The sequence below is a fragment of the Rhinolophus sinicus genome, chromosome 12, assembly GCF_057876585.1.
Source record: "Rhinolophus sinicus isolate RSI-liver-muscle chromosome 12, RSI-T2T, whole genome shotgun sequence".
Taxonomy (NCBI): domain Eukaryota; kingdom Metazoa; phylum Chordata; class Mammalia; order Chiroptera; family Rhinolophidae; genus Rhinolophus; species Rhinolophus sinicus.
This window is the reverse complement of record NC_142512.1, coordinates 43,470,362-43,492,778: the sequence shown is the minus strand read 5'-3', so window position 1 is coordinate 43,492,778 and position 22,417 is coordinate 43,470,362. Positions and strand designations below refer to the sequence as shown.

The 22,417-nt window shown below is 52.1% G+C and overlaps 1 protein-coding gene across 21 annotated transcripts in view; it reads right to left on the bottom strand.

The window, feature by feature from the left end:
* The window catches only part of MAPT (microtubule associated protein tau), a 92,009-nt gene that overhangs the window by 18,792 nt on the left and 50,800 nt on the right, over nt 1-22,417 (bottom strand). For 5 of the 21 annotated variants that reach the window (XM_074320370.2, XM_074320375.2, XM_074320371.2 and 2 more), the window contains exons 3-9: nt 20,419-20,505; nt 17,782-17,868; nt 13,888-13,953; nt 8,958-10,061; nt 6,196-6,248; nt 3,510-3,704; nt 2,277-2,409 (exon numbers count right to left, since the gene is read on the bottom strand). In XM_074320370.2, the coding sequence (XP_074176471.2) occupies nt 2,277-2,409; nt 3,510-3,704; nt 6,196-6,248; nt 8,958-10,061; nt 13,888-13,953; nt 17,782-17,868; nt 20,419-20,505 (1,725 nt within the window). Of the gene's footprint in view, nt 1-946; nt 1,001-2,276; nt 2,410-3,509; nt 3,705-6,195; nt 6,249-8,957; nt 10,062-13,887; nt 13,954-17,781; nt 17,869-20,418; nt 20,506-22,417 lie in introns of all 21 variants that reach the window. The other 16 variants (XM_019732961.3, XM_019732965.3, XM_074320384.2 and 13 more) reach the window with 10 other exon arrangements.

Below are 22,417 nucleotides of genomic sequence, written 5' to 3'. Positions count from 1 at the left end.
CCCTGTTACACTTCTGCAGTTTACTATTCCATCTGCCTCGTGCACCAGTGTTTCTCCAAGTGTGGCCCAGGGACCCTGCATCAAGCCATGATGGGGGAGCGGGACAGGTACACGCAGATTCCTGGGCCCCATCCAGACCTGAGATGACAGACTCTCCTGGATGGGGCCTGGTTCTTCCCAAGCTCCCTGGGGAGTCCGAGCAGGCCCGAGTTAGTCATGGGCTGGACACTGCTGTGCCCAGGGGACAAGGCTGAGCTCCCCTCAGCGCTGAGGGTGACTTGTCAAGGAGAGAAGCATGGCTGTTCTTAGAGTTTGGATTTCCACGTCTGCTGGATGGATATCCCTGCTGGAAGCCGCCAAGCTCTGCGGCAACAGGACCCAGGAGGCCTTTTCTCCTTTTCCACACAAGGAGACAAGGCGGGCGGGGCCCTCTGCCTCCAGGCTCAGGCCCCGCCTCCAGTCACAAGGTGTAGATGTGGGGGTGGCTTCAAATCCTTTCTGTCACTTAATTGCAGAGCGACCCCTGAGCCTGTGCTCTCACCTGAAAAACGGGGCGTGTGGTCACAGCCCACAGCGCTGCGTTTTGAAGACAGGGTGTAGTAACAGGTAAAGCGTCCAGGGCAGTGCTGGCGCTCGCAGGTTTCACGGTTAATGGACGCCCGCGGGGCTTTCACTCCTAAACCCTGGGGAGGGACAGCCCACACCTACAGAACCTACAAGTGGCTGGAGGCACACGCTCCCAGCCCCACGGTCACACGCCAGTGAGGACACACAGGGTTAGGCGGATCCGCCACACACACGGCCGCACAAACCACACACAAGAGGAGTAGGAATTCTGCCTGTTCCGGTTCAGGCTCCACGCAGGAAACCCGAGTTTCAGAGGCATCTCTAACACCTAGGCCACATGCAAAGGGGGTGCCCCCAGGAGAAGCAGGCTCACAGTTACCTCTCTCAGACTTTGCCCCTGCAGGGGTTGGAATTCTCTGCACTTGCTTGGTAGCTTAAAAAGAAGAATCCACAGAAAGCCTCGTTATCATCAAGTTTAAATGGGGCTTAATGAGCTCTTCTCCGTGCTGTAGGCAGCCAGACATGCCCAGCCAGGCCATGCAGCAGAGGCCGGTGAAGCAGGGAAAGGGTTCGGGGGGGCAGGGGACCCCATCTGTCAGGAAACAAGGTCAAGAGGACCCTGAGGGGGATGTGTCCACCTGCAGGCTGCCACCCAAGAGCAGATCCCAAGAGAAAAGCACGTTCTTGTTTCCAGTTACGGCTCCAGTTGTGGGAGTCAGCTGGCATAGTGTTAAGTGAGAAAAAGCAGGATCCAAATCGTATATAAAACCCAATCAGAGTTCTTTAATTACACCACATCCTATGTATTATATACATGAGAAAAATACCACATGAAAAACAAACCAACAGGCCTTAATGAGCGGCTGTCCTTGCAGGCACCACCGTATGGCAAACTGGGCTAAACACCACGGCAAAAACATGCAGCTGCCACCTCGCGCCCAGGGGCAGCTGAGATACTGCTGCACCAGCCTAGGCTCACACACAGCCCGTACGAGAGTCACAGGCTCGAGCACCACCCGGGATCCAACACAGGCCAGATGCCCCCTTAGTTGTGCAGAATCTAAACCTAGTTGCCTGGGACATGTGGCAGCGGGAAGGGGAGCTCAGCCTGGCTGTTCCCAATCCCCAAAGAGGGCGACTACTCCTAACAGCACCACGGGAGGCAAAATCGCTCTTCTGAAGCCTTGCCTGGTACTCAGAACCGAATGGGTTTTACTTGTAGGAGCCCAGGAGAATGGGCACAGCCTGCAACAGCCCGGCTAAGACCCTCAGGCTGTCAGAGTGTCTCTAATACCCCAGCAGGCCTAGCTGCACAGAGGCCGCCTGTGTGAGGTCACACAGTAACCTATCCAGGCTGCTGCGCTGTCTCCAGAGAGCAAGCGCCACCCACGTGTCTGAAAAACACCTCCCAGGAGGTGGACTTGGGGTCAGAGAAGCTCAGAGAAGCCCCTTTCCTCCCACCGGTTAGCATGTGGCTGCATTTCCCTCATGCTGAAAATACGCTGGTTAGACTCAGTCGTGCAAACTCTCTTCGTCAATAAAAAGTGGGGATTCAGCATCTACCTCAGAAAATTGTTGGAAAGATTAAAAAGAAAATGAACATTCTAATGTTTAGTAAACTGCAGGCATCAATTAGCTACCACCAGAGGTTATTCATTGTCAGGGGCCTTCAGAGACGAGGACTGGATTCCAGAGAACATGCTTCTTACCCGTGCCTGGTGGGGTCTTGGGGGACGGGGTGGTTTTTGCTGGAATCCTGGTGGCATTGGCCGGGCCTTTCTGGCCTGGAGGGGCCGCTCCCCGGGGTGTGGCAATCTTCGTTCCAGTTTTAGCATCCGCCCCCTGGAAACCGAAGCAGGGTAGAGTGGTTTTTACCATTAGGAAAGGTCGCTGTCACCTGGAGCCCACGGCAGCCCTACTGAACCACTTTGACTCAAAACGAGGCTAACATTGGGGTGGCCCTTTGCCTACTAGATGCAACGAATGTCTTCTACAATTGCAAGGGTTTGCTGGGCACACAAGGCCACAGCCCCACCCGAATGCCAGCCGTGCTGATGACCGTTGCCTCCTACAGGAGTTGTTTACATGAGTTGTCAGCATGAGTTGTGCTGGTGCATTTTATAAAAAGGCGACAGAGCTTGTTCATTACCCACACAGGATCGAGTCGGTCACCAGGCAGGACATCAGTAGCCCGTTCCCACGTGGACACCCATTTTCTGACTCTCCTTAGGGATTTATTTGACTGACGGTGGTTGGTTTCACCAGAGCCCCTTGACAACACTGTTTGTTGAACCTGACGGAGAGTGCTAACCGAGCTAGACCGTATCCCTTTGTTCTCTCCCAAGCAACCGTCAGGTTTCAGTAACTCCTTGGAGGTGCTAAGGGAGAGCCCTTGGCTGCACCAATTAGCAAACCAGCCAAAAGGTGAGAGCAAGTGTACGAGCACAGCCAGCGGACGGGGCAGTTACTGGGTTTGATTACCCAGTCAATGACCTTGATACATAACACAAAGTCAAAACAAACAAACAAACAAAAAACCAACCTGACGCTAACCAAGGACCTCAGGATGGTTCGGGAGGAGTGAACTAGTGGGACAAACGTTGTTGCACAGCAGTGTTGTGCAGCCCAAGTGGGGGCGACCTGGAAGCACTCCCGTTACCAAAGTCGGAAACAGACAAAGGAACCCAACTGGAGCAGCGACTTTCACATGGGGTCCCAATCTGGCACCTCAGGGACTGAGGCTGGGAGGGGCTCGGGGCGCTTAGAAGGATGGCGCTGAGCCCCTCTCCGTCTCAACCAGAATTTTAAGTGTCCTGCATGGTGCTTCCAGGTAAGAGCTTATCTGCAGAAAGGGCTTTGGGGCTTAAAAAAACCCACACACACACATACATTTGAAAACCACATGAGAGCAACCTGATTCTTTTCAAAGGTGGTTTCCTTACCTTGACTTTCATCTTTGCTCCAGAACTGCCAGTTCGGGGTGTGACAGAAGAGACGTGTTTAGGAGAGGAAGCTGGCTCTGGGCACACGGCAGGGCTGGAGGGTTTGATCAAAGGGTCTGAGCTACCAGGAGTGGGGCGTTTGGGGCTAAGGCAAGGCCTATTGTTCAGGGTTTTAGCAGAGGAAGGTGTGGATGTCTTAAACATAAACATAAATAAAATCAAAATAAAAGTCAGCACATGAAGGAGGGAACAAACTGAAAAAGGACAGTAACTAAAAACAAGTAAGGCAGGTAATGGCTCACAGCAGTGATCTCCAAACTGTTTGGATCATGTACCCTTATCATTCCTCTCATCAGGAAGAACAGAAGTGACCAGGCACCCACAGTCACCCCTAGATATTTATCAGTTAACACATATACAATGCAGCCAATACACAATGTTCATTAGAAAACTTATAGGTGACATAACTCTTAGAAGACAAAAATGGACAGAAGTTCTAGAATGTTCTTTCTCTGGCCCTTTGGATTTTCATGTGCTCCCCAATGTGGAGACCACTGATTGACAGGGGTTTCATGCCCCAAAAAGTTGATGGAGATCGCCAAAGTGTATGATTCTAGGACGTTTCTCAATAAAACATCTCCGAGGTGTGTCATGGGTGAGACGTGCCCCACTTTCACTGAGTTCAGGTGAGGAGCTCGGCTGGCCCACAGCCCTCGGCCCTGTCCCACCACGTGACAGAATCACGCTCACTAAGATCAGCCCAGTGCCTGTTCTAAGCCTTAAAGGTTCTGCCTGGCACCCCTGAGCTCACATGCGCACGCGCACTTTCTGATTAGTCTCAAGTAAAACTAAACATGAACTGGTGGGTCTTCATCTGGCCCATGTTTACTCTGGAACATGTTCCAATGAAGGAAACAGCCTGGGTGGGACAGGCAGCCAACGGGAGAGGTGTGTGCGAGCTAGGTGACCTCACAGAGGCAGCAGCACCTGAGGGATGGTGGCGGCCACCTGCAGTTTGTCCTCACTGCCTTTGGGGCTTTGACCAGGATGTGTGGCCCTGGTGGAAGAGGGTGGGCTGGGAGTGGGAGGGACCACACCTTCAGGAATAAAACCAAGAGGCCAGGTCTAGAAGTATTTAGCCTTGGTGAGAAGGAGGGCCCCAGGCATGGAGCAAGAATATGAGGCTGAGGCCCTGGGGTTGGTGACCAGGAAGAAAGGCTGGAGGCTGGTACTGGCAACCCCTCCTTCCCCAGGCGCACAGGGCAGAGCTCCCTCCTTGGCCAAGGTTCCTGACAGATCTGACCCTTCACTGTGAGGCTGTGAGCAACTCCAGGGCGGGGACGATGGACCCATGTGTGAGAATGAATGAATGAATGAATGAATGAATGAATGAATGCATGCATGCATGCTTGAGGCCGGGAGTCCCCTAAATGTGCATCATGATTGACAAGCAGCTGTTGCTACCGTTCCAAGCACCTAAGGCACAGCCGCCCCAAGTCCCTGCAGCACCCTCAGCTCACTGGGGTCTTGTGACGGCGAACCCTGACTTCCTACTGGGCAGCAACTTTGGGGAGCAGCTTTCAACACGCCACCAAACACCGACAGCTGCATTCTGCACCTGGGGATGCCCTCAGGACTCCAGGACTTAGTGAGACCCAGATCTTTTAGGCAGAATTTATATTGGACATTTTAAGTACCTTTAAGACAAATAGGTCTTCATCTAGGGCCACAGTGGAATTTTCCTGGAAAAACACTGCAGTGCAGTGACAGGAGCGTTTTCCAAGAGGTAGAATCATTGAGGGGGGTAAACTACAGCTGATAGGAAGCACTGAGAAGGATGGGCATGGTTTTGGGGGCAGTTTGATTGGAGAGCAGCTGTTTCAGTTACTGTTCCTTGGGGTGGTTTCCGAAGACTGACTAAAGCACACGTCAAACGGCCTCCTGGCAAGATCCCAAGATGGCGGGCGTGTACCGCGCCATCACCACACATGTCCACTTAGCATTTCAGGTGCGTGTGTCAGGTCTCCCGGCTAAGTGAGTCCTCTCTCAGAGCCCTCAGCAACCAGCCGACCTGCTTAGAGTTCTCAGAACGCACTTTGTCTCTGCGTGCTACTGGGTCTTCACTTGAGCTGTTCCTACTCCTCAGATATGGCTTTTTCCACTCCCGCCTCACCAACCCTCCTTTCTGTTTCCTTCACGGCCTGCCTCACAGGTCCTCTCTTCTAGGGCTCTTCCAGAACCTTCCGCCTTAGGTTGGAGATCACGTCTTTGCTTCAGCCTCCTAACTAAATGGTATTTACTATATACCTTAAGTATGTGTGTGTGTATACACGTATTTGCTGAGCCTAGACTTGTGTAAGGTGTTAAGACATGAAAAATTCAAACTTTATGGCAGAAAATTCAAACATGCCTCCATTTACCGTGAACGTCTCACTTAAATTATGCTAATGAGATTGCAATTAGGAGCATTACTTCATTAACCTGCCGACTGCCCTTCCCTGACATAAATACCAAAATGGGTAAATGCTGCAAGTCAGAAGTTTGCATAAAAACACAAGGCACTTTGAATGACAGTTGGACTTCAGTGACAAATGCTCCCCACGTTATATATAAAAATTAATTCAGATATAAAGCATGGCTTCTCGATTGGCTTGACAGCGGCGGTTTCACGGTTTCGGTAGCTTACCTTGGTTTTCTTGTCGTTTCCAGTCCCATCTTTGCCTTTATTGACCATGCGAGCTGATAAAACAGAAAATGAGAATGTACGTTACACCCACGTGGACAGCTCACGGAAAGAGCCCCTTGTAGTTAGGCTGATTTCTCAGGATCAGTGCAACGTATTTTGTTCCGTTGGGCTTGGTGGGAACCCATTGATTTTCTTTTCCTTTGAGTCTGTTAGGTCTCTCATGGTTAGTATTAACACAGCACACTGGGGTCACTGCTCGCAGCACCCTGAGGAGGGGGCAGCAGGCTCGCTGAGGGTGGGGGCATGCAGAGGGGACGCAGAGGAAACTGTTCTGGGCACATGTTGGCACAGGGGCAGTGGTTAGGAAAGGCAGCCAGTGCAGGCACACCTCTCACAGGCTCCCTCCCTGTCTCTGCCAGGGTCGGCTTCCCCCAGGGTAGGCAAACCCCTCTCCAAAGAGGGGCATTTAAAAGCCCCAGCGCCACAGATAGGGCAACTCAGCCAGGCTCTGGCCCCCTGCAGGACCCCTCGCTCATGCTGTCACCCAAGGCTCCGAGGGAGGGAGCTGTCATCCCAGAACCTGCCCTTCACTAATGGGGGCTTCAGGCACCAGCTCCAGCTGCTGTCTGACAAGCCCATTCCACCCGAACCAGCCCTGGAAGGTCTTCTCACACCCACAGGCCCTCCCAAGTGGCTAATCCTTGCCATTTCCCCAAATTAGCTCCAAACTAGTTACCATCAAACATCCTACAGATAACTTCTGGATTTGAAGACCAAACCTTTGACGGCTTTTGTGTTTAGAAAGCCACACCTCTTGGTGAAACCACTGTACTTGTCTACCAGCATCACCTCTAACTCACCCTTTCCTTCTCTTAACATTCATTGTTGAAGATTGAGCATAGATTTGTCTTTGGTTTCAACAGTGTGTTCCCCCGGCCCCCAGGACCACGGGGCCCCGGGAGCTTCTCACTGGTTCCTGGAGTCCCCACTTCTAGACTGACCAGCATTGATGACCTGCCCAGAGGTTTGTAAACTTCAGTGTGTAGCTTAGAAGCACCAGGAGAGGTTGTTAAAATGCAGATTCCTGACCCATCCTGAGACTCTGTAAGCCTAAGGCGGGGCCAGGAACCTGCATTTTAACGACAGCCCCAAGTGGACGGGATTCACATCCTTTGCCCAAATCAACCGTCATCACTCATGTCACAGAAACCAACTGCTAGATCAGCATTTCCCAAACTGGGGCACTACTGAACAGGCCCCCTTCCTGGAAATGTTAGCAGGTGGGATCAAATAACTCTGGGACGCTCATACTATGGAGCCTTCTCAGAATATTCCAGTCCCTGACAAGTCCTGCAGCGACAAATGCTTTTTAACACTGTTTAGCCTGTTTTTTCCAAACTTACTGGACCATGGAACTCTTTTTTCCCTTGGACACACCTATCAACATACAGTGGACAAGGATTCAATAAAACACCGTTTCAGGAAGCAGTATTGTAACCTGTCAAACCAGTTACTGGTCTACTACTTTGGAACTTAGGATACTTTTAACTAGGATATAGGATTTTTTTTTTTTTCTGTCTTAAAATTTAAATGCAGATTCCTTTATCTATAACATTTCAAAGTTTTCTTGACAACTAGGATCCAATCAAAATTTAACAGATGTTTGCAACTGACAGCTTAAGTAGCATCAATTTCCGAGCCCTGAAAATAATTATTCTAAAATGCTCAGGGTCCTAACTGGGTGAATGGGCCTGACTCATGCTCACGAGGCCTCCTCTGGGATACAAACTGTCCTCTCCCTGGCAGGACACAGAGACCCCGACACTTGGGAACCTCCCCTCCCTCCCTCCTCTCCAGCCTCCAAAGGGCTGCTGTGGTCATGCCTCCCAGGGTTTAAGAGGGGACCGGGGCTGAGACCCTACAATTCCAGCACAGGCTCTGCAGGGGCGGGGGAGCTGCTTGGGACAGGAAGCTTTTGTTTCTGTTTATTGTCTCTGCTACTTTCAGGCAGGGTGGGTGGGGTGGGGGTTTTTGGGCCAAAGGCTCAGCGTGGGCTCTTGGCCACCTCCAAATGCTTATGTATGTCGTCACCTACTGCATGTGATGTGTTGTCCACTGACAAGAGCAGCAGAATACAGGCTTCTGCCCTCTGTATATCTGGGCTAGGAGCACACACTTCAGAACCTTCAGGGAGGCCTGTGGTGTACAGAGAAGAGCGTCCTTTCAGAACAGACCTACCTGGATTTGGAAACTGGCTCAGACACTTACAACTCGGTGACCTACTGCAAATTACCTCTCTGAGCCTCAGTTTACTCATCAGCAAAGTGGGGCTAATTATGCCCACTTGGGAAGGTTGGGGAGGTTCTAGACTATGAATTTAAGGTACATAATAAGCTCTCACAAGAGGAAGCAGCTGTTACCTCCCCCAGAGGGCGGCCTACCAATCTCCCATGGGCTGATGGACCTTCGTGGATAAACCAAGTGTCCAGAGAGATGAATGGGGTGGAAAGCAGTGGGTGGGGTGTTGGTGGCATGCAGAATGGCGGCAAGCGTGACAGGAGCACGTGCGACCAGAGCCTGACGGGCAGGAGGCCGTGGGGTGGGGGTGAGCGGCAGGGCCCAGCTGGTCAGGTTAGTGGCCGTCCCTAGGAACCTTGGAAGCGGCAGGAGTCAAGGGGGAGCCAGAAGCTCAGTGGCAGTGCCCGCAGCCTGGGTGGCACATGGAGTCACCAGGAAGGAGCAAAGGAGCTCTAGACACAGACCTTTCAGTTGAGGGACCCGGCTGACGGGCTTTCCTGGCAGACCAGCTGCAGGCTGCTTTTCAGATGGTTCTGGAAGGTCAGTCTTTTTTGTGTCCTCTCCCCCAGAGGGGCCCCGGGGCTCTTGTTCCTCTCCAGGGGCCCCCAGAAGTGCAGCCCCTTCCAAATCCACCTCTGAACGTCCCTGTTCCTTCTGCACATTGGCTTTGATTTCCACGTGGAACGTGAACTCGGGGGGCCCGTCGTGCTCTTCCGCTGTGGGCCCTGCGCTGGGCCCATCGGGCTCTGAGGCCTGGGGCTCTGTGGAGACTTTGGAGAGGAAATCGACAGGGAGGGGGATGGCACCCTCAGCTGGGAAAGCGGGGGTGCCAGTGGCCTCTCTGGAAACTGTCTGGGGGGATGGCCCATCTTGGGTTGGGGAGCTCTGCAGACTTAGGGAGACCTGGGAGGGAGGGGAGTCCTGGGGTGAAGACTCATCGATGTCACGGTCTTCATCGACCTCGTCACCCCCCAGTCTCTCTTTGCCCTGGTCCCCCTTCAGAGGTGGCCCCTCCAGGCGCAGGTCTCCTAAAAGCTGGTGCTCCAGCAGCCCCAGGCTAAGGTGACTTCCCTGTGTGTCCTTAGGTTCTGTCCCAGAAGGCTGGCACGTGGCTTCTCTGGACCCTTCAGGCAGGATGGGAGCCCCAGGCATGTCGGACATGTGCTGGCGGGTCAGACCCAGGGTCCTCGGGTCCGTGGCCGCACCGCCACGGTGCCCCGGCTCTCCGAGGAAGCGCTCCTTGACACTCCCAGGCTCTGTCTGCAGATGTCCAGGGGCAGCGGGCTGTGGAAAAGCCAGACCTTCCTGGACCCAGGCCCCTTGTTTTGGTGCCCACTCCTCGTGGGGCTCCTGAGGGCCTCCTGTTGGAGGAGGCGGTTGGTAGATGGGATGATTCTGGGAACGGCAAGACGTCACCAGGATGGGAGCTTCTAGCTGCTTCTCCCCCAGAGGCTGTACGGAGACCCCAGAAGCTTCTCTGCCGTGTGCAGGCTGGACCTGAGACCTAAGCCCACGTGCCAGGGGCCTCTCCGACACTTCCCTCTGCTGGCTGGGAGCTTTCACCTCCTCTGGGTTTGAACAAGCAGCAGTGGCAAAAGGTAAGCAAGGGCACACTGATTGTTTAAGAGAGGGAACAACTCTTCAAATAAGAAAAGGACATTTAAACGGCATCGCAAGCCTGCCTAACAGAGAAAAAAGAGGGCCCGCTCTGGGCTCAGCCCCGCTGCTTCTGTTTGCTCAGAACAAGAGCTCTCTGGTCTACCTGCCACCAACTCGCCGGGTGACCCTGGGTGAGCACGTCCCCTCTGTGTGCCTCAGTTTTCTCGTCTTGGACCTGGTGACCGCCAAGGCCCCATGTCGTGCGGTCTGATTCCCATATCCAGGACTGCTGGCCGCGCTGCGGGGCTGTGTTGTGTTTGCTCCACAGAAGCTTCTCCAACTCTCCAGGGACCTGCGTGTCCTAAAGATTCTGGCTTCTGGCTGGGACCTGGCTTGGGTGCAGTGAGGCTCCCCTTTCCTCTCCCTCTCGCTCTGTTCCCCCGTTTTGCCAAAGAAAACCAGCAGGGGCCCACAAACCAACCCTGCTTCAAGCCCATGCTCTGACTGATAATGGAAAATGCAAAATGTATCATCCTCAGGGCTCCAGTCTTTACTACGAGACCTGCTATAAGATTCCTATGAACAGAAATACGATTCGGATTTATCCGGGTCATGGGCCGTGGACAGGCCTCTTGCAGGAGGTGAGGCGACTACCGTGGCAGCAATGGGCTCCACGTGGCAGCTGCCAGCTTGCGGGGACCACTGTGTCACCTGGTCACACAACAACCTAGTTGACAGAGCGCACACTTTTTCTTTTTCTGGTTCATTCACGCTACATTCATGTGAATCTTTAAAGTATCTGACTGTGTATTAAGGACAGGAGAGTTATGCTTTTTGCTCTTAATAAACATTATATATATTTTTAACTCTCAACCCTTCGACAATCCTACCTACTCCCAGAATAACCCGCACAACTCTCCAGCTCCCCTCTAAACAACACCTAGTACCCCAAAGGATTTAGGAGCTTGGGAGAGAAAGAGATTGGGGGTGAGGGGCGGGGAGGGAGGGGAACGAACACATATGTACACACGTGTGCGGCTGTGGGTGCACAGGGCTAACGTGACTGTCCTCTCTCCCCAGCCCAGTCGGAAGCTGTGCAGCTGCCTGTTGGCTTGCTGCCAGGAAGCCCGGCCACAGCACACCTTCACTTCTCCCCCGTAACTGGGGCCTTAGCTCACTATCTCATTCCTTCTGTGTTCCTAGCACCGCCCACAGTGCCTGCACACAGCAGGTGATTCAGAAATGAATCCTGCAGGGTGAACTGATAGCAGGAAGAAATGCTGATTTCTGCTTTCTTCGGGCTCTACTGGCATCTTACTGGGGTGCCTGGTCAGTCTCCGGGAAGAACTGCCCCGGTGACAGCGATGCAGGAAACAAGGTCGGTAGGGGACACCTGAGCAGGTGCCTCAACGCCATGACTTCCTTTCCACCAATCAGCTCAACAGACCAGAGGCAGCCGTGGCTGCCAGTCATTACACCCCCGACAGGCCAGGTCTCCATCACCTTGCAGATAAAGCTTTCCTCCCAGAGCTTTCTAGAGATTGCTCTTGATCGGGAGATCACTGTTCTCTGATGTAGGCAAGACTTAAAAAGACTCTCATTAAAAAAAGAGACAAGGGCCTCAAACATGAATAGTAAACATACCTCGAAAATCCATCAATACGTGATTGTACTGTGTGTGTGTGTGTGTGTGTGTGTGTGTGTGTGTGTGTGTGTGTTGACCAATAAGGAACCTAACATAATGTAACTACACTGCTAGAGGAAGGAACCAGGCTGCGAGAATATTCTATTCAGATCCCAGGATACTGTGCTCAGTCATACTGTGCTCAGTCAATATTAACCACAGCAATTACCAGGGGTGGGGGTTCCGAGGTAAATAATATCTGGGTAAGCAGTCTGATTGCTTCAGGAGTCCAGACACATTGTCCCGCAGGCCGCCTCAGGAGGCCTGGTCCTCGTGACACTTAGAAAAGAAAGGCCCACCCTCGAGGTGAGCAGGACAGGGTAAGGCCTTCCCACATCTCTCTCAGTGTCCTCTAGCCCCATACTGAAACATTTTTCTCAATCTTAGTACTTCACGAACACAAGCTACCGGGGGTTTTCCTTCTGCAGCAGGAGAGAGCAAGGGAGAGATCTAACAACTTTTGTTTACATGGCTCTTTCTAATCTGAGTGTTTTAGTACAAAACAGATGGCAGGCTTTTGGCAAATAAAGTGTGTTTGTGGATCACCAGTGTGTCAGAATTTCAAGGGGTTTCGCTGGAGGGCACCAGGCTTGGCAATTTGGACCAGCAGCCCCAGTCAGGGCATTAAATACTGGCCTTGGGAGCAGAGGTAGAAACCTCCGTATATTGAGATTTGTGGCCGATTTCCCTTTGCAGATGTTACCTGGTGTTCATCTCTTGTACCCATGTGATTAATCGGAAAAACTGAAAAATTCAGCCAGCACAATAGTAAAGTTTCCAGAAAAGATGCTGAGCTGACATTTTCATTGCATGGAATATGTTTCAGGGGCATAGAGACACAGCCTGCAATAAAAATGTATAGAAAAAACTCAAATTCACATCTCTTAATGAAATAAATGATCATTTCACAGGTTATAAAAGCCTCTAATTTTACCTAAGCTGAAAAGTCATGACCCAGGGCGGCTGGATGGCTCAATTGGTTAGAGCGCGAGCTCTGAACAATAGGGTTGCCGGTTCGATTCCCACATGGGCCTGTGAGCTGCACCCTCCACAACTCGATTTAAAGACAACGACTTGGAGCTATTGGGCTCTGGAGAAACACACTGTTCCCCCATATTCCCCAATAAAAATAAAAAGATAAAAAGTTAAAATCTGAGCTGAATTTTCAAAAAAGAAAAAAATCATGACCTACAAGAAACAGGAGCCAAGATTCTAGTATTTAACACACAGACCGAGGTTCCCCCCTTATATTGATTATTCCCTCTAATATTTTTTGACACTCTTTGTACGCTTTAGAATGAAAACACACCTTTCCGTGCTATGTGAAATGAGAAACACTAATTCACTAGGGGGCAGTGACCCCTTTAGGGGCAGGAATGTGTACTTAGGCCTTAAAATACTGTTAATGAGATGCTTCTTCAGGCACAGTCTTCCTAAGACCAGACGGCCCCACGGGCGGTGCTAAACATTGCACAAACCCCGTATCACTTTCTGGAGACTAGAACAGTGTCTACCCAGCTCCTTGCAATCTAGAAGTTCCACATCACGCAGCAGGCTCTGAAGTCCATTTATGCAGTAAATGACTGAAAAGAAACCCAGCCCACACTGTCTCCGAGGTCTCCATTTCCTAAAATAAGAAATCTCTAGGATTTAAAAAATTAAGTTCTTAAAGCAATTATGCTAAGTGATTATACAAAGTTACTTTTCTTGAACACAGCAGGTTTGGTCCCTGAGAAGAAAATCATTATAAGGTTTGACGGTTGCACAGAAGAAAGTCGAAAAGAACTAGCTTGGTGGCCATACGGTGGCGGCCTTGCTCCCAGGACAGGCCAGAGGGCAGGCTGCAGGAACAGCTGTATTTGCGTTTCTGTTGGACATTCATTCTCGACTGCCCAGCTACCCTCAGAACACTACACACCTTAGGAATGACTCAGAAATAGTGTTAGGAGAAAAAAAAAGGTGGCACTTTTTCTATATCTGAAAGGCCCATCTTTGATATCCTAAAAATCTCTGGGGCCCGGGAATGCTCTTTTCAAGGTCCAGTCCATCTGTGTGTTGCCACCTCCTTCCCCTCAACCCCCGAGCCTTGGAAGGCAATTCTAGCCACTGACCTTGAGTCACATGTCCAGCAGCTTGGTCTTCCAGGTTGGGGGTGTCTCCAATGCCCGCTTCTTCAGCTGGTTGACAGCAAATGAAGGACATAAAAGCAAAGACAGTTATTGTGTGTGAGAAACAAAGTTCTCTGCATCTTCTGGTATTTTTCTGAAAACATTCAAAGAAAAGGCACATCGTACGAGTACCACCTGGCTCTCTGCAAATGTTACTGCTGGGATGTTGATGTAGACAGCTCATTACACACACCCCACACACCCGCACACCTTACAGGTGACCACGATCCAGTAGGAAGGACCTACCCTGCAGTGGGCCCAGGGTCCTGAGCAGCCCGCTCAACAAAGACACACGGGACGGGTGAGGTCAGAGGAGCAATGTGCTTCTCAGTCACCGCCATGGGGCCTGTGTCTGAGTGGTGAGTGGTGGCTGCACTTAAGTCCAGCCAGGGTTCTGGGGGGGCAGACGTAAGGGAAGGACTAGGTGTGGGCTGTGGAGTCAGGCTGGGCTTCGCAGCCTGGTGCTATTATTTACTTAACCTCTCTGAGCCTCCTTTCCCTCATCTAGCACCCTGAGGTGACAATACTGGTTCATCTTGTAGGAGTGTGATAAGGATTCAGGCGAGGGTTTGTGTGAACGTGTTTAGCAAAGCACGCGGCATAGGGTGGGCGCCCCACAGCCGTCCAGTCTCTTTTCTCCAACCACTGGGCAAAGCCCGTAGCTGCATGCCCAAATAGGTGCTGCTGGGTTAGAGGGAGGCCACCAGTGCTAGTGAGCAGCTGTTGGGGTGTCTTGGGCTCCTGCTTAGGGAGTCACAGCTCACCCCAAAGAAAGGAGACTGAGAAAAATCCTGACCACATAGCAACAGCACGGAAATCAATAAACTGTAATACAATGCCAGTTTCAGCATCACGAAAAGTCAGGATATTGTTACAGGACAGTGGATACAACTGTCCAGAAGGAGTTTATAAGGCCAGCTGGCCATGAATGCACAGGCACTGGGCTCCTGGCCCTGGAAGAACCAACGTGCCCTGGTGGAGAGTGACAGAGAGGCCACCACCCGTGACAAACGCTACAAGTTGTTGGCTGGGCCACCAGTCTTTTCCCCCAGACCTGCGACAACTCAGTCTCTGCACCTAAAAGAAACACCAAGTTACCATCGCTAGCCAGCACAGGCCACCATGGACGGAGAACACAGAGGGAAAAGGGGGACCGCTACCTGATGGCCTTACAAACACCTAGCCCATTGGCTGTTCCGGGGCAGCTGTGGTGAGGGTGAGAGGGGGTCCGGAGGTGGGCTCGGGAAACTCCCATCTGCCAGCTCAGAGGCATGACCACCCTCTGGGGCCCCGCAAGCTGACATTGTGCATCCCAGGAGGTCTCATGGTGACACTCCATGTTATCTGACAACAGCCAGCTGTCCAGGAGGCACTCTGAGTATAGGTTCCATCTGAGTTTCTGACGAGGTTACGGAAGGAAAGCTCAGAGTGACAGCAAGTCCAGCTAAATGGCAGAGTCCTGGAGACAGAGAACATGAGGAGGCATGCCACGATGATGTCACCGCAGTGGCACCGCGGAGCTGGCAGCTTTCACATGCCAATGCAGAGCTGTGATATCTGGCCCTGGTGCAAGTCAGAAATTAGAGGCGGCAGGTAAGTCTGACAACCCCTGATACCTGCAAGGGAGGCGCTCACAGAAGCCAAAGGGAGGCAGGGAGTATGTGTGACAGTGGCTGGACCATCACATCACAATACGGCCTCTATATCCCTGAAGCCCCCAGAGGCTCCCATCCCATTATGGCAGGGATTCCTGCAGTGGGGTAGCCATGCTGCACCCCCAAATGGACCTCAAATGAGAACTTTCCCTGGAACACCGAGATGCAGCAAACGGGACAAGGCAAAGAGAAGTGCTAAACGAAGGTACATATTGTCAAAGTCAACAGCTTACACAACGTCCCCCAACTCTAGAACCTCCCACCTCACGGAGGAGGTAAAGGGTGGAGAGGACGGGAGGGAGAGTATTTTTGAGGAGGATCTCTTTGGAGAGAACAGCTTGGGGGTTGGCCATGTAGCCATCTGCAATCTCAGCCCCAGGGAAAGGGTTTCAAGGTAGCACTTGGAGACACTTGGCATGTGTCTTTGGGGAGCGACATGGGGGACTGCTGTCAGAACCCCACCTGGGAAAACTAGGGAAGGAGCCAGGTTGAATCTGGTTTGGTGGGGGAGCAAAGAAGCATGGCGGTGGTCCTGTAGTTGGGCTGCTTCCCCAGATTTGTTTGGGCAAACGATGTCCGTGTGTTTCCCACAGACCTGATATGGGCACCAGGCAGCCAGTGTGGGATGCTTTAGACTACGTCCGGCAGCCCCCAGCAGGAGCAAGCCGACCTCCGCAGAGTGAGGCTGCAGGCACACCTTTAGACCGCAAGGGGCTGAGGAGAGAGGAAATGTCTGCCTGAAGGACCTTCGGGGGGATTAACTGGGAAGGCGGGCATCTGGAAGATTTCAAAAAAGTTTCCCATAGGAAAGGGGTCAACTTTGAACAGTGCAGAGAGTATGGAGCCAGCTCAGAGCAGGGCCAACCCAATACAACATTCCTGCCACACCCCTCCTTCCCAGCCCCACAAGCAACCCTGCAGAGCTTTGACCTTTCTATGGAGTAGACATTCTAATTAGCATTTGCAGACTGTGTTTTGTGACTAAGGAGACAAAAGTCCTTTTGATTACCCAGGAGTAATCAAAAGTTGGCTAGAGTTTTCATATGGGGCAGGAGAAGAGCGCCCCCCCCCCCACTGGATAAATTGTAAAGGGACAGCAGGAGACAAAAACCAAGGGACCATGATCTCATCCATGAGTCATTCTTTGCCCTTCAAACGACCTTCACTGTCAAGGATGGACCGCCTGCTTCAAGAACATCCCTTCCCCCCCATTTCGGAAGCCCAAACTTGCAAAGCCGAAACCGCTTTGAAGGGGTTGGATGGTGCCATGTGGCCCCTGCATGAGTGTTCTCGGCACATGGACCCCCGAGAAAGGCTGCGGGCTTCCCACGTGGCTGTGCGATCCCCAGCTTTAGGAAGGAAAGCCACTCCTGCCTGGGCACACGCCTCCCCTCTCCATTGTCGGTGAACTCCTGTCCGGAGCTCTCCTGCATTTCTTGCTGAGTGCCCTCCAGTCAACAAGCCAGCGACTGGAGTTCTTTACCTAAGCCTGGCCAAGGGACGTGAAGGAAATGACAAGAGCTGTGCTAGCCATTTCCCCAGGGCCTAAGCAGCTCTGGGTGACCCTGGTGGCCCCGAGTCCAGGGCTATTTCTGGTCGGTGCCTAGATGTCTGGGCTATTCCCCATCATCCGTATTGACGGGACAGCCCTGTCATGCCTGTTCTATGCAGATACGTTTGAAGAGACAGTTCTAGGGCTGTACATACATATCGCTGAATTGCTCAGGGGTCGTCCAAGTAAGGCTGTCTTCCAAAGGTATGGGCCCGTCATTTGGACCCCGCTGCACACTCAGTGCTCACCACCCCCTAGGAGGTGACCCTGTGGCTGGACAGTCCGAGCAGGGAGTGGACTGAGCTCAGAAGTGAAGAAGGCAGGATCTGCCACCAGCCTGCCTCAGGGAACCCTGTGCAGCTGATGTGCTGACTGAGATAAGGAGAGGAGAAGCAGAAGAAATCCAGAATGGCTTCTATCCTCATGGAGGCTGGCAGGCAGCCACGGAAGCCACAGGGCATCAAGGCAGCAAGCTTAGAACAACCCAAGATTCCCAGAAGACGGGCTGTCTGCCCACATTCCTGCCTCACTTAGAGACGGGAGTAACCCCGCCACACACACCCTTTCCTCCAGCAGGTCAGCTGGGAACCCAGCAGGGGCCTTTCACACCCGCCCTGGGATCACCCTCACCTGTGGTTCCTTCTGGGATCTCCATGTGGGGCTGAGCGGCCACCAGCTTTCCAGGGGCTCCCTCATCCACTAAGGGCGCTGTCACATCTAGAAACCACCAAAAATCACCTTTGGGGGGGGCCAAGATGAGCTATGCCAAGCCCCTCACTTTGCTTCTTGTGCAGGAGCAGTGCAGGGTGGGGGAGGCAGAAGGGGACTCAGCCGCATGCAAAGAAGCCACACCACAAAGCAGGCCCAGAGCTGCCCTTCCTGACATCCCCAGGAAGCACATTAATATTCGGCTTGAGTGGCACCAACCATGAGATGCCCAGGCCATCTGCCAGGAAAGCTGGGGACAGCCCCCACGTAAACACTGCAGCGAAAGAAACTGCTGGGGACAATCCCAAGTTTTTAAAGAAGAAATGTTGAAAACCAGATGACTGTTCACAGGTGTTTGATCCTTAAGGAGATGGAAGAGAGGAGAATGGAGCTGGGACTAAGGCAACGCAGGAACTGTGGGGTAAGGCCCAGGCGCTATAGCTTTGCTGTGAGGCTCTGGGTAAGTCTTCTGTCTGCCTTGGGCCTCAGTTTCCTCATCTGCACAATGGGAGTATCATCTCCCGCTGACCTCCAAGGTTTCCTCCAGCTCTTACATCCTGTCCCCCTGAGCCCATAATGGTTAAGAAGCACAGAGCCCCTGGGTAACAATGAACAGGGCTGGTCCTGTCCAGTGTCGGATGCGTGACAGGCCCAGATGGGTCCACCTTCCAAACAGAGGCGGGACGTGAAGGTCCACTACCAGGAGCCGATGTCGGACTCTCAGAAAGATGAGCACTCCCGAACCTGCCTTCCTCCCGGAGCAATGGCCTGGCTCCCTCCCAGGCCACTCCGGGCAAGCAGAGGGAGTTGTCAGCATTGAAAGCTTTCCAAAAGCCTGAGTCAGTTTAGACAAATGGAGTCCATTTTAATTATGGCCTTGGGGGCAGGCAGAGCAGCCCGGCAGAGCCCGGCAAGGCAAGGCCCCCTTCCCTCTGAGGTGGGAGCTGAAGCCCTTGGGGCCCACACCTGTACAGGGTCCAGAGTATTTGGTTGGAAGATTCTTCCAGAATAATGCTGATGGAGCGCTGAAATCCATGATTTGGAAGGCGGGCATGGAATCTGGCATTTGTGTTTCAGGACTGTCTCAGGGAAGCAGGCAGCTTACAAAACTGTCCTAACGAGATCAGCAGGATCGTATCTTGCGTCACTGGCTCGAAGGAGAGCAAAGAGCATTTGGCCTGGTATTCGCTTCTCTAGGCTGAGAATTCAGGGGCGGGGGAAGGGCCATGCCCACTATCCCCTCCACAGACGCACCCCCATAACAAGCAACTTGATAGCCCCTTTCTGAATTCATCCCCAGGTGGACGCCTGGGGAGATGCTGGGGCCAGGTCCTCATACTGTGACACAGCAGCCAAAGTAATGGGCAGGGCCCAGACAAGTGCTGAACAGAACCTTGAGCCTCCCTGGGGAGGATGAAGCGATGGGGGGCGGGCGGCAGATACCATGGACTGCTGACTCAAAAGCCATTTTCAATTCCCTTCTCCCTTGATTTCTCCTACTAAAGAGGCTGGAAAGCAAAATGCTCAGTGCCCCAGCCTCCTTTACAGCCAGGGGTGGCCATGAAACCCAATTCTGACAAACGAGAGACATAAGTGGAAGTTGACCAGGTGGGGCTTGCAGGAAAACTTTTGCTTTCCTAATGAAAAAGGAACACTTGATTTCAGGCCCGTTTGGCCACTTTGCTACTTTTCTTCCTGCCTGGAAGTGCAGCAGCCATCTTGTAACCACAAGGCAAAAATCCATCCATTGAGGACAACAGAAGATAAAGACAGAAGAGCATTTATGATACTGGGAACCTGCTGCCCAAGTCCAGACACCTTATTACGTAAGACAAACAAACCTCTTCACGTATACGCCACAGTTGGCTGGGATTTCCAATCAAATGCAGGCCTGACATATGACTAGACGGGAAGCGAGAGAAGGTGGTTAAAACCAGGAGCAAGGCGCACTTCAGGAGATACATGAGGAGCTTTACAATAACCTAGACACCAAATGTCTCGCGGGAACAGGTTGGAAGATGGGCTGGAACTAACACTGTGGCCAACTTCCAGGGGCCCAGGCCAAGCCCAGCGCCCAAGAAATGAAGGACAGTAAACCAAGACCAAAAGTGTGTGAGCTTGGACATCCACACTGACCTACCCCTTTCCTCAGCCCCACGGCTGCTCTGCGACCTGATGGCCAATGAAAGAACGAGGTGGATGAGGGCTTCTGGAAGAGTTGGGGAAAGCCAGCCAATCAGCACGGAGCAGGGGCTTTGTGGCTGTGCTGGGGCCACCGCTCTCACCCTCTCCAAGTCTGCCTGCCTCACAGCACACACATGACGAAGGCACCTTCCTTGGCACTAGCGAGCGAGGCATCGGAGCAGGGCGTGGCCCCCGCCACATTCCGGAGCCCTGTCCTGCAAAGCATTGAGCTGAGCATATCTCTCAGCCAGAGGGAGAGGCAGCAGCGAATGCAGCCAGGAAGGGTGGCACACATGGGCTCACAGCACAGCTACGCCCAGGCTGGCGCATGGAAGGGGTTGTGTGAATGAAGCAGTGAGAGGAAGGAGGCCCCACCTTCGGCCGTTGGAGTGCTCTTAGCATCAGAGGTGTCAGAGCCTGGTTCCTCAGATCCGTCATCGGCGGGAGTCTGCAGGGGAGATTCTGGAACATACACAATGAGCCCCTCAGAATGGCTGCCTCTTCCCACCCTCCCTTTTGACTATTGTCTTTTGGAGACAAAAATCACTCAGCATGGACTCTGATGGATAGAATGTGGCCTCATGATAAAACCACAAAGGGGACCAATCCCACCCCCACCTCAATACGACTGTGCCCCCAGACCAGGGCCATCAGGCAGACACAGGCTGATGAGTAGCTGTTCTTGGGCACGAAGAGGCATCGCCTTTGAATCAGCTGTGGTTCCAATTGAGGCAGAGGCTCTTGTATTGACAAATGGCAGCAGATACCAGAAAGCTAAGCCACGTAAACCTGGGGCTTTGTCTTTCCTTACTGGAGAGATTCATCGGAAATCACTGCCATTGGTTAAAGGCAAGCAGATACCTGAAAAACACTCAGAGATCCAACTCCTTCCTCTGAAAAGGAATTAACTTGGGGCAGACACAGTGCCTACTTCTCACTGGACGACTGGTGCCTGGACTTCACCCAGCATCTCTCATAGAAGGATCTCCAAGTACTGACCAATACACCTTGAGTGACACCAGAAATGGCAGCCACAGTTGAGGAAAGCTGTCCTTTCAGAATCCGAAGCCAAGGAATCTCTCTGGTGGACTCTGTAAGAGCCACTCCACCTGGGGTGGGTGGCGGCCTTGGGGTCAGTTTCAGGACAGGGGGCTGGTTCTGTGCACAAAGCAGAACCCCAAGATGAAAACAGACAAGTGGTGTTCAAGTACACTGCAAGATGGGACACCCTGCACCCTTTGCTGAAACGCAGTCTCTGGACACCCAGCCCTGGGCTCGCCCATCCCGCCAAAGAAGGGCGAATACTAAACAAACTTCCAGCGAGCACACAGCTTCTGGCCCTGGAGCTCGCAAACACCTGCAAACTGCCTCACGTAGGCTTCGGACAAATGGTTAGGAAGCACGATGCAGACTGTCTGTGGGGTCCTGTATTACTAACCAGCCTTGGCTGTCAGAGCACAGGAGCATGGGACGTGAGGGGACCTCAAGCACACGTGCCCCCCCAAACACCCCTCCCCCAATCTGTCCCCAGCCTGCCGTCCTCATCATGTGCATTATCCTTGTTAAGTTTCTTGGAGCGGTGGGGAAGGAAGGAGAAGCCTCTTCTGAAGGTCTCATCTAGAAGGTATGACAAGTAGACCCATTAACACCTTTCCATTCATTAGGTGCCTTATTTTTATCAGTTAACCAACTGTTACCCACTTGGCAGCTCTTTCTGGCTGTATCTAGTCCTATTCCAACTTTTAGCATCCACTTAGATAACTCTTTTTCTAGTACCTTACATCTGGTTTCTTGTCATTATTCAAAATAGTCTCGGTCACTTTAATGTTGGCAGTAAAGTGACACGCCTCACTCCCCCTATAAAAATAACTCGTTCTAAGTCCTTAGTTACAGCAACAAATTTGAAAAGAACTATGAAAATCTTTTAGGTATCCCTTGCCGTCTTGGCAAATGTATTCTTTGGGTAAACAAACTACCTTCAAATGTTTTCCTTTCAAACCAGTGACAAAAAGCTCGCAACTGAACATTTGCATGTACAGTTGACCCTTGAACACCACACTGAACTGCGCAGGTCCACCTGTATGTAGGTGGGTGTTTTCAGTAAACGCTGCAAATGTATTTTCTCTTCCTAATGGTTTTCTTAATAACATTTTCTTTTCTCTGACTTACTTTAGCATAAGAGTAGAATAGGTAATACATAGAACATAAAATAGGTGTTAATCGACTGTTTATGTTATTGGTAAGGCTTCTAGTTAACAGTGAGCTATTAGTAGTGAAGTTTTGGGGGAATCAAACGTTATATGTGTATTTTTTAATACTAGGGGCCAGTGACCTTAGCCCCTGCGTTGTTCAAGGGTCAAATGGATATATGCCT